The sequence below is a fragment of the Engraulis encrasicolus genome, chromosome 7 (assembly GCF_034702125.1).
Source record: "Engraulis encrasicolus isolate BLACKSEA-1 chromosome 7, IST_EnEncr_1.0, whole genome shotgun sequence".
NCBI classification, from domain to species: domain Eukaryota; kingdom Metazoa; phylum Chordata; class Actinopteri; order Clupeiformes; family Engraulidae; genus Engraulis; species Engraulis encrasicolus.
This window is the reverse complement of record NC_085863.1, coordinates 32,262,627-32,280,576: the sequence shown is the minus strand read 5'-3', so window position 1 is coordinate 32,280,576 and position 17,950 is coordinate 32,262,627. Positions and strand designations below refer to the sequence as shown.

The window sequence follows — 17,950 nt, the reverse complement described above, 5'->3', positions numbered from 1 at the left end:
TGGCCGCGCAGAAAATTCAAGCTGGCGGCCATATTTTAAGATGGCCACCCCAAAAATACTGGATAAGAGGAAGATAACGCAAACCACGCCCACTCAATGCAAAAGCGTGGGCTCAAGTTGGGTCTCCTAAGGGGGCGTTGTCCCCTCCTTCTTCTTCTATTTTTGAGGTGTTTGCTCAAGACGTGCGCTACCGCCATCTACAGCGCTAAGGGGGCTTGGTTTATTCTCAACCTCAGGACTCCGAAGGTCTCCTAACCAAAGGTCTCCTAAGGGGGCGTTCACCCGACATAAAGTGGATACCGGAAAAGAAACAAAATGACGCTTCTTCTTAGATCCACTTTCTTTGGCCACCCTCTGCACTTATAATGAGGCCACAGATAGCTTTAATTATGATAGCATGAAATACTGCAAATGTTATCTACAATCCATTTTTGAAAGAAGAGCATTGTCCATTGATAAAATCCAGATGGCCACCGTTTTCAATATGGCCACCCTCTCCACTTATAAATAAGGCAAAGAATCGTTCACTTAGTGATGAAAACATTCAATTTGGCACAAATGTTCTATAGAATACACCCTTTTAAAAAGTGTGATGGCCACCAAAAGAATCCTAAGTGGCCACCATTTTTCAAGATGGCCACCCGCCTCAGAAGACCAAGAACTGTTCACATAATGAAATTTTGGCATGCAATTTCGCACCCTTGTTCATTAGAATATTCTCTTTGAAACAACAACATTGTTCACACGTTTCGAGATGCTATCCCCTCCACCAACAATTACTAATGCTAACTAACAATTATGACTATGCAATTACTTCAATGAAATCAACAAATTACTGAAGAACAATACTGTATACATGATACAGTCTGAAAAGGATATGTGATTTCTTATTCAAAAACATCAGTCACAAATACTAAAACTGCACAATATAATGTCAAAATCTTGACAGGACTGAAGTAAAAGGATTAAGCAGAACTGTACTTCACATGTGCAACTTCACTAGACTATGCATATAAGACCAAGCCTGAGGCATGTGCACCTGCCGCACTTAACAAACTTTTACTACTCTTTGCAATGGCTGCCCTGTTCATTCTTTGCCAATCTCCTCCCGTCAGTTGGATTTCATTTCTTTGAGTTCTGGTGCCACAGGCACTCTGCTTGATTTGTTGCATATTATGTAGTGTGTTGTTGCATATTATGTAGTGTGTTGTATCAGTGCTGCTGCTGTTGGAGGGATGTCTTCACATGGCCTTTCTGCAAAATAGTTAATGGCTCGCATCACTCATACAATCTGCAGTGCTGAATCTCTCATTCCACTACTTTCTTTTATCATTGGTTTTGAAGGCTGTGACCATGTCACAGCATGTAAAAGCATGGCAGGACAGCATGTATTAGGCCTTCTCTTGTGCAATTGTGTTGTAAAGTGTGTGGATGACAATGAATTGAAGGCTCTGGGTTTGGCCACACATCAGCCTTAAATGTTGCACATCTAGACTTGAGTAGAGAAAATTGCCATTGGTATAATTTGGCAGGGAAAAGTAAGAAAAGGTCACTCCATGCATTAACTTTCTTTTATTATTACACAGACGTGGTTCGGCGATCTGCCTTACCATAATTTAGCATGGGAAAAGATGTGGCTATTGGCTTCCTCCTAGGACCATGTAGTCCTATCTCATTCAGAGAGAGTTTTGGTTGTACCAAGTCTGATGCAGATGTCAAAAGACATACAGCTCCCAACTTACTCAGGAAAATCCCAACATCATCAAAGTTGACTTGGTCAAAGATATCAAACACAATCAGTTCTATCTGAGATGTAGGGTCTCATGTTTCCAGCACAGCATCATGCCAAACATTCCAATGTCCTTACCTACTGTACAACATGGCCCAAATGGAAGGACTGTAAATGCTGTGTAGTTAACAAGAAAATAGCTGTGGGTTCCCCCAACTTGTCAATTTGGATAACAACACCTTTGCCAATTTCCTCAGTGGAATTTAAAAGCCACCAATGCATCAAAGCACCAATGAGTAGTCAGTACACTCCACTTGACTTGTCGGAGGATGGGAAATGAGGCTGTTCAAAGTTTTTTGGAATATATCTGCTGATAAGGCCAAGACTAGTTAGAAAATCCAGCTGACTGGGGTTAGGAAACTAATTGAAAGTGTTCTGGGTAATTGGGTCTCCCATTACAGAGAGTAGAGAATGGCTCAGACGGGTGCAAACGCATGTCTTATTTATCTTATTTGTCTTATTTGTCCACTGTCCAGCCTTACACAGTTCTTTTTGAGATTTTGTTATAGGACTACACTTCTAATATTATGTTTATGTTTTGCTTTAAAAATTCCATCGTGCAAATATAGCAGATCTTTTTGGTCAGACTGTATGATAGGATAGTGATCAGATTTTTTTGTCTTAAAATAATTGTACTGCAAATCAGTTAATATAGGCTAAGTCATTGGTGGAAGGTTGCCATCTTGGAAGGCCAGCACACTGTTTTCAAAGAGTGGATTCTGATGAACATTTTGTGCCAAATTGCATGCTTGCATCATTAAGTGAACTATTCCAGGCCTTTTTTTTTACAAGTGGAGAGGGTGGCCATGTTGAAAAATTGTGACCACCTTGGATTTATATTTTTATATTTGCATAATTATCATAATTATAAATCATAATAATACTATACAACTAATAATAGAGTCTTACTTAAAATATTGAGAATTTTGTCTTTTTCAATTTTGTGAAAACCTTTGGCCCATAATTGGCAATTAGGCCTACTGTATTCTACCTTGTGTCTCAGTCTTGAGTGAAAGAGTCATGCAAAGGCAAAATACTGTAACTAAGTTGTGATTATGTGTTTTGTGTTCATAATTACAATCAGCCATGATCTGCTAATTATCATTCATGTCGGGCAATGAATGTTGAATTAACAATTAACGGTTTACCTGTGGTACGTTTGTCACCACACAATTTCCTTATTTTACAAGACATCAACAAACCATTCGCAAAGTAGGCCATGTGTAATAGAATCTACACATCAACTTCACCACTTTTTCCTATATGGAATTAACAGGAGCTGCAGTGCATTTCAAGCAGTTCAATCGCCTACCAAATGGTGGCGCTATGCTTGACTGCCATTTCACTCATAGGCCATGTTTAATAGAATCTACACATCAACTTCACCACATTTTCCTATATGGAATAAACAGTAGCTGCAGTGCATTTCAAGCAGTTCAATTACCTACCACATGGTGGCGCTATGCCTGACTGCCATTACACCCATAAAGAAATATTGATAGGCATAATACACACTTATATGTGAAGTTTTGCTCTTGTGGATCACTTCAAATTTATTTGGTGACACTTTTCTTGTTGAAGAGGTAAATTTTAATTACATTCCTACATTACCAAAAATCGCTATTTCAACCTTTGTTTTTTATATGAATGTGCAACTTTTGACGATGGCAACACTTAGAATATTGATTTATGCACTCTGATGGATATATATGAGCAAAAACCAAGTTGCCACCTGATCACTCCGACGAACTTGCAAGATAGGATTTCTGGCCCGCCGCCTACAAACCATGTCAGTCCCAAAATATTTGGTGACCATATCGAAGCTTGTGTAATATCTGTTTACGTTGACATTCGCTTCCTGCCACACCTTTGTCCCACATCGCTTGCCGTAGCCTCGTACAAGTAGATGTAGGCCTACATTTGCACGAGAATCCAGTGCGTATCACAAAAGCTATCACACCGGTTTGTTCGCCGTGGTGCTCAGCGGTCTATATGACACCATGTTTTGAATCCTGTGCGCTTTCATTGAGCATCCGCCGTGATGCTCAGCCCTCATTGGTGCTGCTGTGTGGTTTATGTGAGATCACTGTTTGAATTGAGCAGTGGGCTGTGAAGGAGCTTACACTCTCCTCTATCTCCCCTCTCCTCTTCTCCTCTCCTCTCCTCTCCTCTCCTCTCCCCTCCTCCTCTCCTCTCCTTTCCTCTCCCCCTCTCCTCTCTTCTCTCCTTTCCTCTCCCCCTCTCCTCTCTTTTCCCATCTCCTCTCCTGTCCTCTCTTTTCCCATCTCCTCTCCTCTTCTCTCCTTGAGCTCCTCTCCACTCCTCCTTTCTCCTCTCATCTCCTCTCCTCTCTCTTCTCCTCCCCTCTCCTCTCTCTTCTCCTCCCCTCTCCTCCTCTCTCATCTCCTCTCTCATCTCCTCTCCCCTCCCCTTCTCTCCTCTCCTCTTCTCTCCTCTCCTCTCCTCTCCACTACTCTCCTCTCCTCTGCTCTGCTGTCCACATTGGTGCTGTGTGGTTTATGTGAGACCACTGTTTGAATCCTGTGTGTGTGTGTGTGTGTGTGTGTGTGTGTGTGTGTGTGTGTGTGTGTGTGTGTGTGTGTGTGTGAGAGAGTGAGATCTAATAGCATTTTCTCTGCGGAAATGCAGTATGTCAAAATATGTAGGCATACCTTATGTTAAGAAAGCTGCTATGACATATGGAACTTGTCGGTAGGCCTATTTGGCAATTATTTATTTGAAAATCTGATATTGAAAAAGTTACTGCCTCACCAGCCATAAATCCCACCGCACGTCACTGGTGGAACGTTACCCCCCAGGACCATCACAAGCGTTTGTCGGGCAAGATTTCCTCGTTGAGTGCAATGTTCTAAGATGGCAGCTCCAAGGGTCGCCGATCGCAAATCGTAGAAATCAAACACTGCTTGATATTTGCAACTGGAAATAGAACATCGGTTGCGATCAGGGATAAGATTGATAGTTGAGATTCTCTTGTAGTGTGCGGTGAACAAAGACATCAAAATTGGACACACAATCGGGAGTCGTGTAGTTTGAGCCTGGCTTTATATTTTTACGTACATAATTACTATTTTGTTGATTGTTTTGGGTGAGTAAAATCACACAACACCAAACCAGTTCCTATTACCCCAATGGTACACCTTAAAATCTGGTAAGAGGATTCATTAAATATTAATTGATTCAGACTGTATAGCATTTTGGAGACTAAATGTTTGGGACAGTGTTGTTTTGAATGAATAGGAGAGGAAGGAAGTAGTCTGTTTTGGGGTCCAAAAGGCTTTCTTTCTTCTGGGTGCAGCAGATCAAAACAAACCCATGCTCTCCCTCTCCATCTGCTGGGCCCAGGTGGAGCCGTTTATCTAACCTTCCAGGATCCCCCTCTGGACCCACCGCAGTCTGTTGCTCTGCCCAAATAAACAGACGAATTGATGAGAAATAAGATGAATAAATGAAAATTAATTGCCTCAGTCGCCCCTTTTGCACTCAGCTTTTTGCAGCAATGGACGACCATTGTTTTATGTTGAATTTCTTTTTTTGTATTTTGATGCTGTGTGTTTATGTTTGTTTGATCTATACCCAACCTGTTACAGTCAGTATGTACCTGAATACAAGTCAGACAAAACACTTTTTCCAGTGGGCGTAATGTGATTTATTTACAAAGTGGTCATAAAAGGCTTGCATGGCACTGTTATTTGGTGGTGGTGAACACAACCTCTTTTTCGTCCACGCTTTATGTAATGTAATTGCATTAACTGGCATTGTTCAATTTGAGGCTAATCTAAATAACAGAGGCACACTCACTCATAGGCTCCATAATCAGAGGATGATTCAAGTTTTTTTTACCCAGTGTGGTGACCTGGTTTAACATTACATTTTTGTGTTTGTGCTTTTATCCACATTCCTTCCTCTGCTTTGTGTTGTTGTTTTTGATGTTAATGGCACATTTCCTAAAAAAAAGAAAATAAACAAACAGAAAGTTTCATAGGAAATACTAAATACCATACCACTTGAATAATAGAAAAGCCCAGGCATTAGCTTAGTGCAGTTGAGTCTGTTTTCTGAAAATCGGTCCTTACTGTCTCTCGCAGAGGACTATGTGATCACTCTATCCATTTCACTGTCAATGGTTTTGGCCCTGAATGCCTCAGTATTTTTAGGTAGGGTCTATATCTTCAGATTCAATTAAACCAGAGGTGTACCTAAGCAACTTTGAAATATAAAACCCCACTTCCATGCTCCATGTGTAGACTAGACATAGTAATGTTGGTTTTCATAAGAAGCTTTTTTTGCTTGTCTGTGCTTGTCTTTGATCATGGAGCTGATGTATTTCGTCAAACATACCAGCTTGTGTTTGCTGTCATGGAATAACTGTGGCTTTTGAGCATTCCAATCTGGTTCAGTGTTGGTCTTTCTCAGAGCGTGGCAGAGCAGTCTGTTGTTGTCTTCTCCTGTGATGTCCAGTGTCTTCTAACCTGAGTCTCAACACATCAGTGTACGGTAGCTCTGACAATCAACACATTCCTATAACAGCTTGTTACACCTCTCTGGAGGGCCTCTTAAAAAAGGCCAATTCTATCCTTAGAGACACGTCACACCCAGGCCACAACCTGTTTGAACTACTGCCATCTGGCAGTAGATGCAGATCTATGAAAACCAGGAAAAATAGACTGAAGAACAGTTTTCATCCAGCGGCCATCACTGCACTTAACACATTGAGTACCAAGCACATAATAATACGTTTTTCACGTCCATGCATTGTATACCAAAACATACAAATATATATGTTTAAACGTCATATTTCGAATCTACACCCTTCAATGCATAATGAGGATAGACACATGGGAAAATAAATACAGACATAACTTTTCCATGAACAAAAATAAAAAAAAAATAGAATGTAAAATAGTACAAGCCAAACTGGTTTTGTTTATTCATTTGATCACACACACTTACATATTGTTGTGGTGCTGACATCAAGCTGAAGGATTTCTTTTTACAGTTGTCTCGTGTTTAACAAATTGTATTTACTACTTGAAACATTTATATTCAACAGGTGTTCTGCATTTTTGTATCTTCTCCTTGACATCTGTGTCAGACTATTGTATTGCCAAACAAGCAACTCAGCCGTGCATTTCCAAGCACTTTTCAAAATCCCCTTCTAACCACAAAGTAATCATAAATGTGTATGTGTATGTTCTCCTGTTTTATATCTTATGAATAATAAAATATTACAGCTCTCCTTTAAAAGCCAGTTGGTGAATTGTGTGCTTGGGTGTGATTCTGTATTACATTTACAATTGGGCAATGATTAATTTCAACTATACTGTAAACACTCATTTGAATGTGTAATGGATTCATTAGCAAATACAGTATGTATGCCCAGTCACTTATTGTATCTTATGTGCAGTTGTGTACGGACAAATATGGTGTCACTTCAATCAATATGAGTATTAACAGAATGCCTAATGACATTAAAGGGACACTGTGCAGGAAATAGTCAAAAAAGGTACTGCAACTATGTTGCTTGTTGAAACTGGGTTGGCTATCACCAAATTTGATATTTACATGAAAGTTTACTAAGCAATAAACATATATTTTCTAGTATGGTCCAAGTAGAGTCATTTTTGCAGCTAAAAATGACTATTTTTGGAAATTCAAAATGGCGGACCATGGAGAAGATCCCCCTTTTCATGTATGAAAAGTGCAATTTTTCATAATGAATACTTAGAGTTTGATGGTGGTGGTGGTAAGTATTCATGAAAAAGGTAACATTAGTGAATGGGCAGCATGAATTCTGGAAATAAACAACTAAAAATCTCACACAGTGTCCCTTTAAGCAATTTCACGTAGCCTCTTACTGCAGCAGGGGTCGCCGGCGACCCTATTCACTTGCTGAACATGCTTAACTACATCATAACAACATTGCTGTGACATAACAGAGAGCCATAGTGCTGCGCTAAGGTGTTAATATGAGTCTTTCAGACTGATTTCCCCGCCACTTGCCACTGAATGTGACTCCATACTACCTTTTTGTAGTTGCTGTTGAATGCAGTGGAAGAAGAAAGGCAGCATGCATACAAACAGGGCTCTACAGTACTGTATATGAACTTTTTCCACCACCAAAGTGGCTAGTAGAGGTCAATCTTACTGGCCAAATGCACACTCACCAATGGGTCAAAGTGCTGCATTACCAGCATTTGTCTAGTTGGCTGGTGTTAATTTAGAGGCCTGGATACAAATTATATTAACCCCTTAGCGCAGCACTATGGCTCTCTGTTATGTCACAGCAATGTTGTTATGATGTTGTTAAGTATGTTCAGCAAGTGAATAGGGTCGCCGGCGACCCCTGCTGCAGTAAGAGGCTACTAAGTCTGAATTCTATTTATCATGTAATGATTCAGTAATTTCCATACTACTCCAATTTTCAGTCAACAAACACAGAAAAAAATCAACAATTTGTTGGAGCTGAAACTTGACAATCCTCCTCTGTTGTGTTTGTTTGTTGTTATTTATGCTGTTTGCACGCTGTGTTGAAATAAGGTCAAGTGTTGTTGTTTATTTGTGAGCTCATAAAGTATTAACAGCCAGAGAAGTCTGAAGATTATGCCTGCATCCTCATCCTCGTCACGCCTGGGGAGGCCAGGGGGCATGATATTGAGGAAACCATTAAGATATTGTACGTTTGAACTGTTTGTTTTCTAAAGACATACAGTATATTCCCTCTGGTAGTTCTTTAAGACATGAGACGTTTGGATAATGGGGATGGAAAGCAGAGTGGCTTTCTCATACATATCCAATCCCACAGGCTTGGGGGCTTTAGCAGGCACTGGCTTTTTCATCTGTGTCTTGCTGATTCTGTTTACCAATGGGAGTATTCAGTCTCGTATATACTGCAATACAAACCGAAATTACCCTTTATCATATTTGACTTTTGATTTCTGTACTTAATATGTGTGTATGCACATGTGTGCTGTGCGCCTGTGCATATGTGTGTGGTTGCATGCATGTGTCTGATTGAGTTTGCTTGTATGTGTCCATATGTGTATGTTTACGTTTGTGTAATGGGTTATCTCTGTACGTAAATGTGAATTTCTCTGTGTTCACAAGCATTTGTGTATTAAGCCCAATTCGCATAGGATAAATAGACCTGTGGACCACTGGTAGAATCAATCAGTCAAGAGCTTTTATTGTCATTGACACATGCATTTGTAAATTTGACAACGAAATTGCGTTTTAGAATACACTGTACATGTACCCCAGGGCCGCTGCTCATACGGGCGCTGCCACTAACACACCTCCACCACCTAGGCTCAAGTTTAATACACATTGGGAAAGGATGAGGGTAAAAAAATTGTCCATGTCTTCATATTATAGAGTTAACATCAAGGCATAGATGAAAAAAACCTCATATTTTAGCAAAAAAAGCAGTAGAGACAAACATTCGTATGAACCGGGGGGTGGGGGTGGGGGGGTTGGAGATGGGGAAGGGAGAGGGGTTGCAGATAAGACAGAGGACGCGTTGAAGTTGAGGGAGGGGGGGGGGTGGCACTGGGTAGTCCTATCCCCACTGTGCACCAGATCTTATCCGCCTGAGAGACGGCCTTGGCCTGGTCCACAGCAAGTCCAAAACAAACACCAGGTGTCCATTGTGATGGGTAGGGAGGCAGAGTCTCCTGACACTGCTTGTCCTCCAGGGAGAGATAGATGAGTCCTGACCTAGGTCAGGTCGCTGATTTGCTGGGGCGCCAAAGACAGATTAGATTCATGTTTGGGTTATTGCAGGCATTCCTTTTTACTGCTCTGCAGGGATACGCATGTGACTGGCCACACGTCTCAAATACAGATGAATTTCCAACAATTTTGCCTCCAGCCCGATCGATTCAATTTGGCGGTTGTGTGCGACAAGTCCATCAATGCGGCGATCCATAGCTTCGAGGTGGCGTTGTACGGCCACAAGCCCTTCCAACAGTCTGTCCATCGTACGGTGACCAGCCACAGAACTCTCCAAAGCGCGATTCACAACCACATTCTGTGCTCGAACTTCACTGCCCACCTTATCAATCAAGCCGCGCAGCTTGGGGCCCATAATAGCTGCTGCGATCCTCGTACAGTTGCGGTAGATCAGGCCCAAGAGTAATCCAATTCCCAACAAGCCTGTCACCAGAAAGCCAAAGATGTATAAATCTTCAATGTCCTCCACGTCCATCGGAGCAAGACACATGATGCGCCACTTCCCCCACGGGTCCATCACGTAGCCAGCTGCCGATGTCCCGTCTGGACAGTTGGGCTCCCCCGAACCCACTTTGATCTTCGAAAAGATGGTGTCAATTGCGTTGATAGACCAGTTGACCAAATCCATTGTTAATTTCAAATTCAGGAGAAAAAGACAGCGGGAGCCTCTGCAGAGTAAGTCAGACGAAGACAGAGTGCATAGCAGGGAACCCTTGCACCTCTGTGTTATTTTGTGACACATTCGGACAGGATAAGCGAAAGCCTGCAATGTTCTCGATTTACAAATTTTATAACCTATCCTGTCTTATCTTCATGGAGTTGTTTTTACTTATCTGGTTCAATGCAGATGGGATAGATGACTACCACTTTCCCTGAAATGCTGTTAATCAAACCTTTGCCAGTATTACTTCACAAATTACGGAAATGGCACATTCGCTTGGAACTAAGTGTGTGTGTGTGTGTGTGTGTGTGTGTGTGTGTGTGTGTGTGTGTGTGTGTGTGTGTGTGTGTGTGTGTGTTCTTATGTGTGTGACTTGAGGGGTATGTGGGGACTTAGTGGGGGTTTAGAGGGACTGACAGTAGGTCCCTTCCCTTGGCCTGTGTTGGCCTGATAAGTGTCTATGTTGGGACAAGCCCAAATTCCTGCATCAATGTGGTAAATGTGCTGCTTTGATAAGTCTGATCAGAAGGTGCTATTGGAGGCACACATATACCCTGAATGCCTGGAGTGTACAGTACAACACCGCCCATCAACACACTACATTTTTGTGTATGTGCACATGCCCAATACATATCTCCTCTTTCCTCCACAATGTCATGGTGCTCTGCATGAGCTCTTCTCACCTCTCGCCTCCATGGTGATGGAGAGGGAGCTATGTTACTCTTCTACAGGGCCCTATGGACAATGGAGATCACATGCCCGCAGAATTAAAATATTATTATTGAATTCTTTTTGAGTTCTCGTAGATAATACCTAGAACCCTGGTAATACAAAGTCAGTCATCTTTTATTCTTACTAAAATGCCCCTGAACAATTAATATTTAAAGTCAGCACTAAAAGTACATTTCCTGTAGACCACAGTAGCTTGGTCACATGTTGAACAATTCCGTTTTTTGTGTTTGTAAAGGCAGTGATTAAAGAAAATATCAAAAGACCTCAGCTTAGATATGAAAGGGAGCTTTTAACATGTTTTAGTTGCGCCTTCTTCTAGGCTTTTGATACACCCTTTATCCTCCCTTTGAGGTGTAACATGGCATGCAGCTGACACGCAGTTTCTGTTGGAGCGATCACTACCCTTCAGCTGATGTGCTGTGTTGACAATGCTGTGTTTTGTTTCTTTGTCTCATCTTGCCACTTTCAGTCACGTTCAGGGTTTGTTTTAACCTCAAACCTGATGGAAAATGTAAGCTTTTTACATAGTGTTGTGTGACTTCCTGCCTTTTAGCAAGTAAGTCAATAAGACTAAAGGAAACATTTGTGGGGATGACATTTGTTTATTCTTAGTGTAGCACAAGATATCTTTTTTATTTCCTTTCAACGTACATGAAGACAAACATCTTTGCTGTTTGTTTTCTTGTAGTAAATGCGGTTGTTGTGCCATGTAACCATGTCTGGAAAAAAGAGATAGTTGAGAGAAAATAAAAAGCCTCACTCACTTACTCACTTTACTCCTGTGAAAGTCTTGAGGCTTCAGATCTAATAATGATTAGTCGTGATGTGTGTCTTCAACATGTCTCTGAACATCAGAATACACACATACACACAGGTCCATTTGGCCAAGGAGGACATGACTTTGAGGATATGATGATGACCTTGGCATATTTAATTGAGTGGCTTGCAAAAGAGCTATCATTCATACCATTCACTGCCACATTTGAGGAATTGGAGCTGAATACTGCCCTTAGTCTGTGGGATAAAGTTGTAAGGTTGGGTGGGATGCATTGAGTGCAGGGGGTAGGAGGGAAATCTCAGCTTTCACATCAAACTGTGAGGAAATACAATGTGAGGAGGAGGAGGGTTGCGAAGAGAGAGAGGTGTGTCGGCAGGTGGGAGATCGCACTGTTGATGTCTAGATCATGCATCCCAGGACCTGTGAGAGAAATGGGAGAAAATATTCAATTATTAGGCCGGCCGCACATTGGCTCCGACAGCACTGCGGAGCACTTTCGCTTCCGACATAATTCGCACTCCCAAACCAAATTTCAAATGAACATAGCATTGATAGTCAATGGGCGGCGCCGACAAAATAGATCTTGTCTCTAATCGCTATCCGACATCCGCGAATGTCCGCGGACATCTTTGCCAGTGTGCGGGGTTCTATTGAAAACAATGGAATCGAACTTTAGCTGCGCAGTGCTCAGCACTTTGTCGGAGCCGGTGTGCGGAAGCCCCTACTCACTCAAAAGCACACGCAAGGCTGTCCTCCTTTTATTCCTGTTTTTGTGGTTTTATTCATTGCAGAGGGCTTTCATCAATAATAAAATAAACTCCTAATGCTATGCAGGGTTACTGTGGTGGTGAAGACGGCCTGAATTGTGGCCTACATTTGCATTCATTACCTCCTTGTGCTTTCAAGTCGCAAATGTGGTTTACAGTCACGCATTACAGGATAGTGATGGAACTCAAAAAGGAAGCCAGGCAAAGGGGAGATCTGAAGGCTGCAGTTTAGTTCTGTGTTGCCGTATCTCAGATGTAGTTATCATGGTGGGTTAATTGGCCGAGGCTCTGCATGTGGGCCTGGATTGCATTTCAGCAACTGCTGGTACCCACCTACCCGAAGGTTACACCCCCATTCACAGCACTGAGGAATGTATGCAAATATGAAGTATTCAATATTCTATGTCCTTGGTAGTGTCCTTATGTGGGTACATACACTTCAGTCATAATAGTATTACAAACGTGTTATACGTATTGGTAAATTGATGTAAATGAGTTCCTGTGAAACTCAGAGTGCAGCCAGGACTTTCAATAGTTGTCTAAGCATGTGTTGGTAAAACATGAACGTACTTCAAGGAAAAGAGGACAACATTTGTTTTTGTTTGCTCATAAGTTACAGTGTTATGTAATAGTGTTTACATGGTCCCTTTTCTGTGGGATGTAATATTTTTTAATGATATGTTAACGGTCTATGGTATGATTTATGTTACTTTTCAAAGTCATATGACGAACAGATTTTGGGGGATGGTTGCCAGGTGTCTTACCACATAAGATGAGGCTTGCATTTGTGACTCCCAAGGCATTCATGGCAATGCAGGTGTAGTTCCCATAGTCCTCCTCGGTCACGTTGAAGAAGGTCAGCATCGACTGCTTCCCCTTGCACTCAATCTTCAGCCCATTAACTCCAATCAGAACCCTGTGGCAATCACACCCAAACAAGGCACATGTTGTCAGGCAGCGAATCAATTAAGTGGAGCACAGTGTTGTCGACAAAAATACACCCAATCAAATCAAATTACCTGTATTACACAAGTACACTCAAACAAGAGACAGGCAGTTAGGCAATCAAGTTAAGTGTTACGTACATGAGTCAAATACTGAAGTTAAGTCTACACAGGAAGCAGAAAGGACACAGCTCATTAAGGGTAGTGTACTTGACACAAAAATGCCCTATCAAGTAGGGCTGTCCGCAAATAATCGACTAATCGTTGGTCGACCAAAAAAAATTCTAGTCGACCGAATCCCGTTGGTCGATTGGTCGCAGCGGAGGGAAAAAAAAAAACAGCGTCTCGTCAAAGTGCTTTCAGGACTCTTAACTTGATGGGCGTGACAAAGGAAGACGTGTTGTTGATTTGTTTGACAAGAACCACGCGAATTCGAATGACAGGTGCGTTTAATTATGTAAGTTCACCACCACGGCAGATGCTGCTCTCCTCTCCCTCCCTCTCTCATACACACGCACCCGTACACTACCCGGCACCGTTTGCTACAATACCTCACTCGACTCGTTGATTCCATTGGTTGACAAAACTCCAGGGAGCCGCCTGCATCGGTGTTGTCTCGCATAATTATCCATTTATTGCAGATGGTGTAAAAAGTGTGAAGTCGTGTTGGTGCATATTCTGAAGCTACAAAATGCTACAAGTATGTTGCAACGTCATGGTGCTAAGTCGCACTTTGTTAGCTTCCATACCACTTTGCTGTACAATTTTACTCCGTGCTGGCCAACATCCAAGAACCACCACCAGATATGAACATATTTTGGGGTGTGTGTGTACGTTAAGTCATTCACCGACAAACTTATCAGAATTCTGTTCGCTGCCCTGAACGGCAAGAACTCTTGTCAAGACTCCAGTCCAGCGATAGCTAAACAAAACCAGCGTGGGTCATTTAAAGGGGGAAACGCTGCGCATCATTTAAGACCATAAACAGACACTACGTGCTTGATGGACATTCCAGAGAACAACTATACAGTAATGCTGCAACAAATGTCGAAAAACATGAAAAGGTATGGGCTACTGCTTTCAGGCAGCGAGCGGCATCTCCACCATAGGCAGTTTGTTTCCGTCACCGAATATTAATTTTAATTTGTTTTTTATTTGTGTTTTACAGGCTAAAACTATGTGAATTCGAACTTCGAATATTCATTAGGTCTAGTAGGGCTATCTGGGTCAAAATGGGATGTGTAAAAAAAAAAAAAAGTTTTTTTGAATTATTATTATTATTTATATATATATATATATAATAGAGTTCCCCTGAGTCCCCCCCACCCCCCCCCCCCCCAACACACACTTCAAGCGCTTAATACACCTAAATAAGACAGGCAGAAAGAAGGCAGAGGAGGTTGAGTTTAGTTGTAAGTAACTGGGTGACCTTTTTTGAGCTTGAAAATATTTTGTCCCCTTCACTGAAAGAATTCTTCAACTAAGTTTTTACAATGATTCCCACTTCAGAAAATTAGACATGAAAAACTTTGTCAATTGGAGAGATGAAATGTCTTCAAGCTCTAAATCTGTCCGGTTGCCCCAGCCTGATCTCCAAAAATTCTGTGCTCCTGGACACGGATGTTAAGGACACGAAATCCGTGTCCAGGAGCACAGATTTTGCCAAAATTCCGTGCTCCTGGACACGGAATGGTTTTCCGTGCTCCTGGACACAGAATTGTTTTCCGTGATGGGCACACAGAAGTGCTTTCTATAGGCTATCACCACAGTACTGTGTAACTCTATCATTAGAAAATACATACCAAATGCTAATCCTAAACAATATAATGCTATAGCAATTTAAGTTGTGCCCTGACCAAAACATTCCCTAACCTTAACCTGTCATTAAAGACATATTTTTGAGAAATACCTTTTCCAGTTGGTTGCTAGGCTATCAAATTCATATAATGAATGAAAGAAAAGTAGCTGTGCCCAGACCAAAACAATCCCTAACCCTAACCTGTCAGTAGGAAATGTTTTTTTGAGAAAAAATATTTGAAATTTGTAAAATCCTGAGAAAACACAAGACTGTGGAAACATAGAGCTGTGGGAGTAGCCTATAGAGAGAGCACTTCTCTGTGTCCATCACGGAAAACAATTCCGTGTCCAGGAGCACGGAAAACAATTCCGTGTCCAGGAGCACGGAATTTTGGCAAATTCCGTGCTCCTGGACACGGATTTTGTGCCCTTAACATCCGTGTCCAGGAGCACAGAATTTTACCACAACTTAACTCTTCTGACTAAGATGACCTGGATGAATGAGGACCACCAGAAGAAACGAGATAGACAGGAGGTCTAGTGCAGTGCATTCCTCCTGGGTGTGTATTCTTGCTGTACTGTAAGTGTGCTCACTTCTTGTACTCCTTGTGTCATTCGAATAATAATAATGCTATGTAGACTATTTGTGTGCTTACTTATTGTCGCCCTTATACCATTCGAATAATAATAATACCCTGTGTATTTCTCTTGGTGTGTGTTTTGACTATCAGTGGGCTTCTTGTAATAATGCTTTATAGACTACATGTGTGCTTACTTCTTGTCCTCCTCTTACCATTCGAATAATAGTAATTTGTCTCTTGGGTGTGTGTTTAAACTATATGTGTGCTTACTTCCTGTCCTCCTTGTACCATTCAAAGTCGGCGAAAGGGACGGCTGAGGCCCCACACTGTAGCGTCCCCTTCTGGCCCACTGCACTCAGGGTGTTCCTGGCTCTGGAGATGACTGGAGGGTCTAAATACACACGCACGCACGCAGGCACGCAGGCAGGCAGGCAGGCAGGCACGCACGCACGCACGCACACACACAGTACATTACTCTTCGCGGACACTCATCCAAAATGACATAACCCTTGTAAGGTGTTCGTGTTTTTGTTACATAGAAGGTGTTCGGGTCATTTTGACCACAAGGGGGATCACATTTTCTTTCCTGATTCATGTTCCTCATTGAAAATGAGCCAAAGCCTATCAATCTCACAGTGAAAGAATAATAACTGACACTATTTTTCTCAAGCTAAAAACTGACAACGGGCCAAAATGACCCGAACACCTTACAAGGGTTAAAGTTATCTATGTACAGGTTGTTGGTTATAGTCCGTGGAGCAATGTGAGGTTGGGTACGTTGTTTAAGGGCCGTGGATATGTATATGAGAAGCTTATGGAATTGAATGGCTAATAATTTTACATTTGTGAAGCATGCAAATTCAGTATTTCCACCCAGAGAACATCTGACTAATAACTTACAGCTTACAGATCCTGACATCAGGCGCAGAGACGTAGTTCGTGGATATGCACTCGTAAATGCCAGCCTGCTCTTTGGTGATGGCCGTGATCTCCACATACTCCCCCTCAGTGATAAAACGGCTGGCAGGGCCACCTGGAGGAGAGAAGCGGGGAACAGAGAGATGGGAATTTGATGAGATTTGGGGCAACATTCAGTTGTGGGTGTAAACATTCTGCTATGTATCGGTGGTTTTATCTACACACATAGCTTAACATCTGTAGTAGAATGCAGTTTGAGTAGAAATATGGGCAACACTTTACTTTACACTGGCATCATACGTATGTCATAATGTTGTATCGCAGTCATGCATGTGTCATAAACATTATGTCAATGTCATAAACATTTTAAGACTTCATGGTAAAGACAGCCCTAACAATGTCAACTTTTCATGACCATAAAACCTTTATGACATTGACATCATGTTTATGATTCATCGATGATTGTGTCATGACACAGTTTTGACACTGTTACGTCATAAGTATGACACCATCGTCAAGTAAAGTATAACCGAAATATGCAATTAGTGAATAGAGGGAATCCTAAATAGTAAAAAATAAAAGAAAATATCACATAACCAGTACTACTACTTCCAAGTGTCTCCTTTGTCAGTTTAGATTGGCATGTTTTATTATTAGCATACATGCTTCACTAATTGGGAGTCCATGGCATATACTGCAATTCTTCATTGCCTGCAGCAGTGGTATTTCTGCCAAGTATTGACCAGCATGGTTTCTGATGTACAGTACAGCATGCCTCCATTAGATCCTAAACATTCTGCTATTTTCAACCACACCAGTATGGTACATTATTTCATGTTTCTTGCTTTAAAGAAAAGGTGATTCTCAATATCTTCCCACATCATGTTTTTTTTGTTTGTTTGTTTTTTTTTGCTCAGTGTGCAACTTGGCTTGCCAGGATGGTTGAGGATATTTATTGATAACCACCAAGACATAGTAAGAAACCAGCCATTTTATGAGGCTCAACACCTGTATTGATTTTTAGTGTGTGGAGTTGACCTGCCAGTGTATCCTTCATGTAATGCTGACACTAAGCTAAGCAATATCATCTCTGTAACAGCAGCATCTATTGGCTAATTATTAAAGGATATCTTCCCTTCTACCCCCACAGCAAAGGCAGCGGTGGTGAAATTGAGACATGACCGTTTCTACGGAACAATTTCCGACATTTTAATCATACACCACACAAACCAAT

The 17,950-nt window shown here is 41.6% G+C and overlaps 1 protein-coding gene across 1 annotated transcript; it reads right to left on the bottom strand.

Annotated features, from left to right (window-relative positions):
- Positions 1–11,573: 11,573 nt before the first annotated feature.
- Positions 11,574–16,975, bottom strand: LOC134452107 (opioid-binding protein/cell adhesion molecule homolog). Its single transcript, XM_063202475.1, has 5 exons — positions 16,942–16,975; positions 16,699–16,831; positions 16,069–16,189; positions 13,241–13,392; positions 11,574–11,650 (listed from the first exon to the last, which is right to left on the bottom strand). The coding sequence occupies exons 1-5, from the start codon at positions 16,951–16,953 to the stop codon at positions 11,574–11,576; spliced, it is 495 nt and encodes a 164-aa protein (XP_063058545.1). The 5' UTR covers positions 16,954–16,975.
- Between the last annotated feature and the right edge of the window lie 975 nt (positions 16,976–17,950).

Excerpts from the sequence above, each read along its gene's own strand:
- LOC134452107 (XM_063202475.1), bottom strand. Across the intron at positions 16,190-16,698 it reads GATGTCAGGATCTGTAAGCT|ACCCTCCAGTCATCTCCAGA; the intron begins GTAAGTTATTAG and ends GTGTGTATTTAG. Across the intron at positions 11,651-13,240 it reads TGCAAGCCTCATCTTATGTG|ACATGGTTACATGGCACAAC; the intron begins GTAAGACACCTG and ends TCTTTTTTCCAG.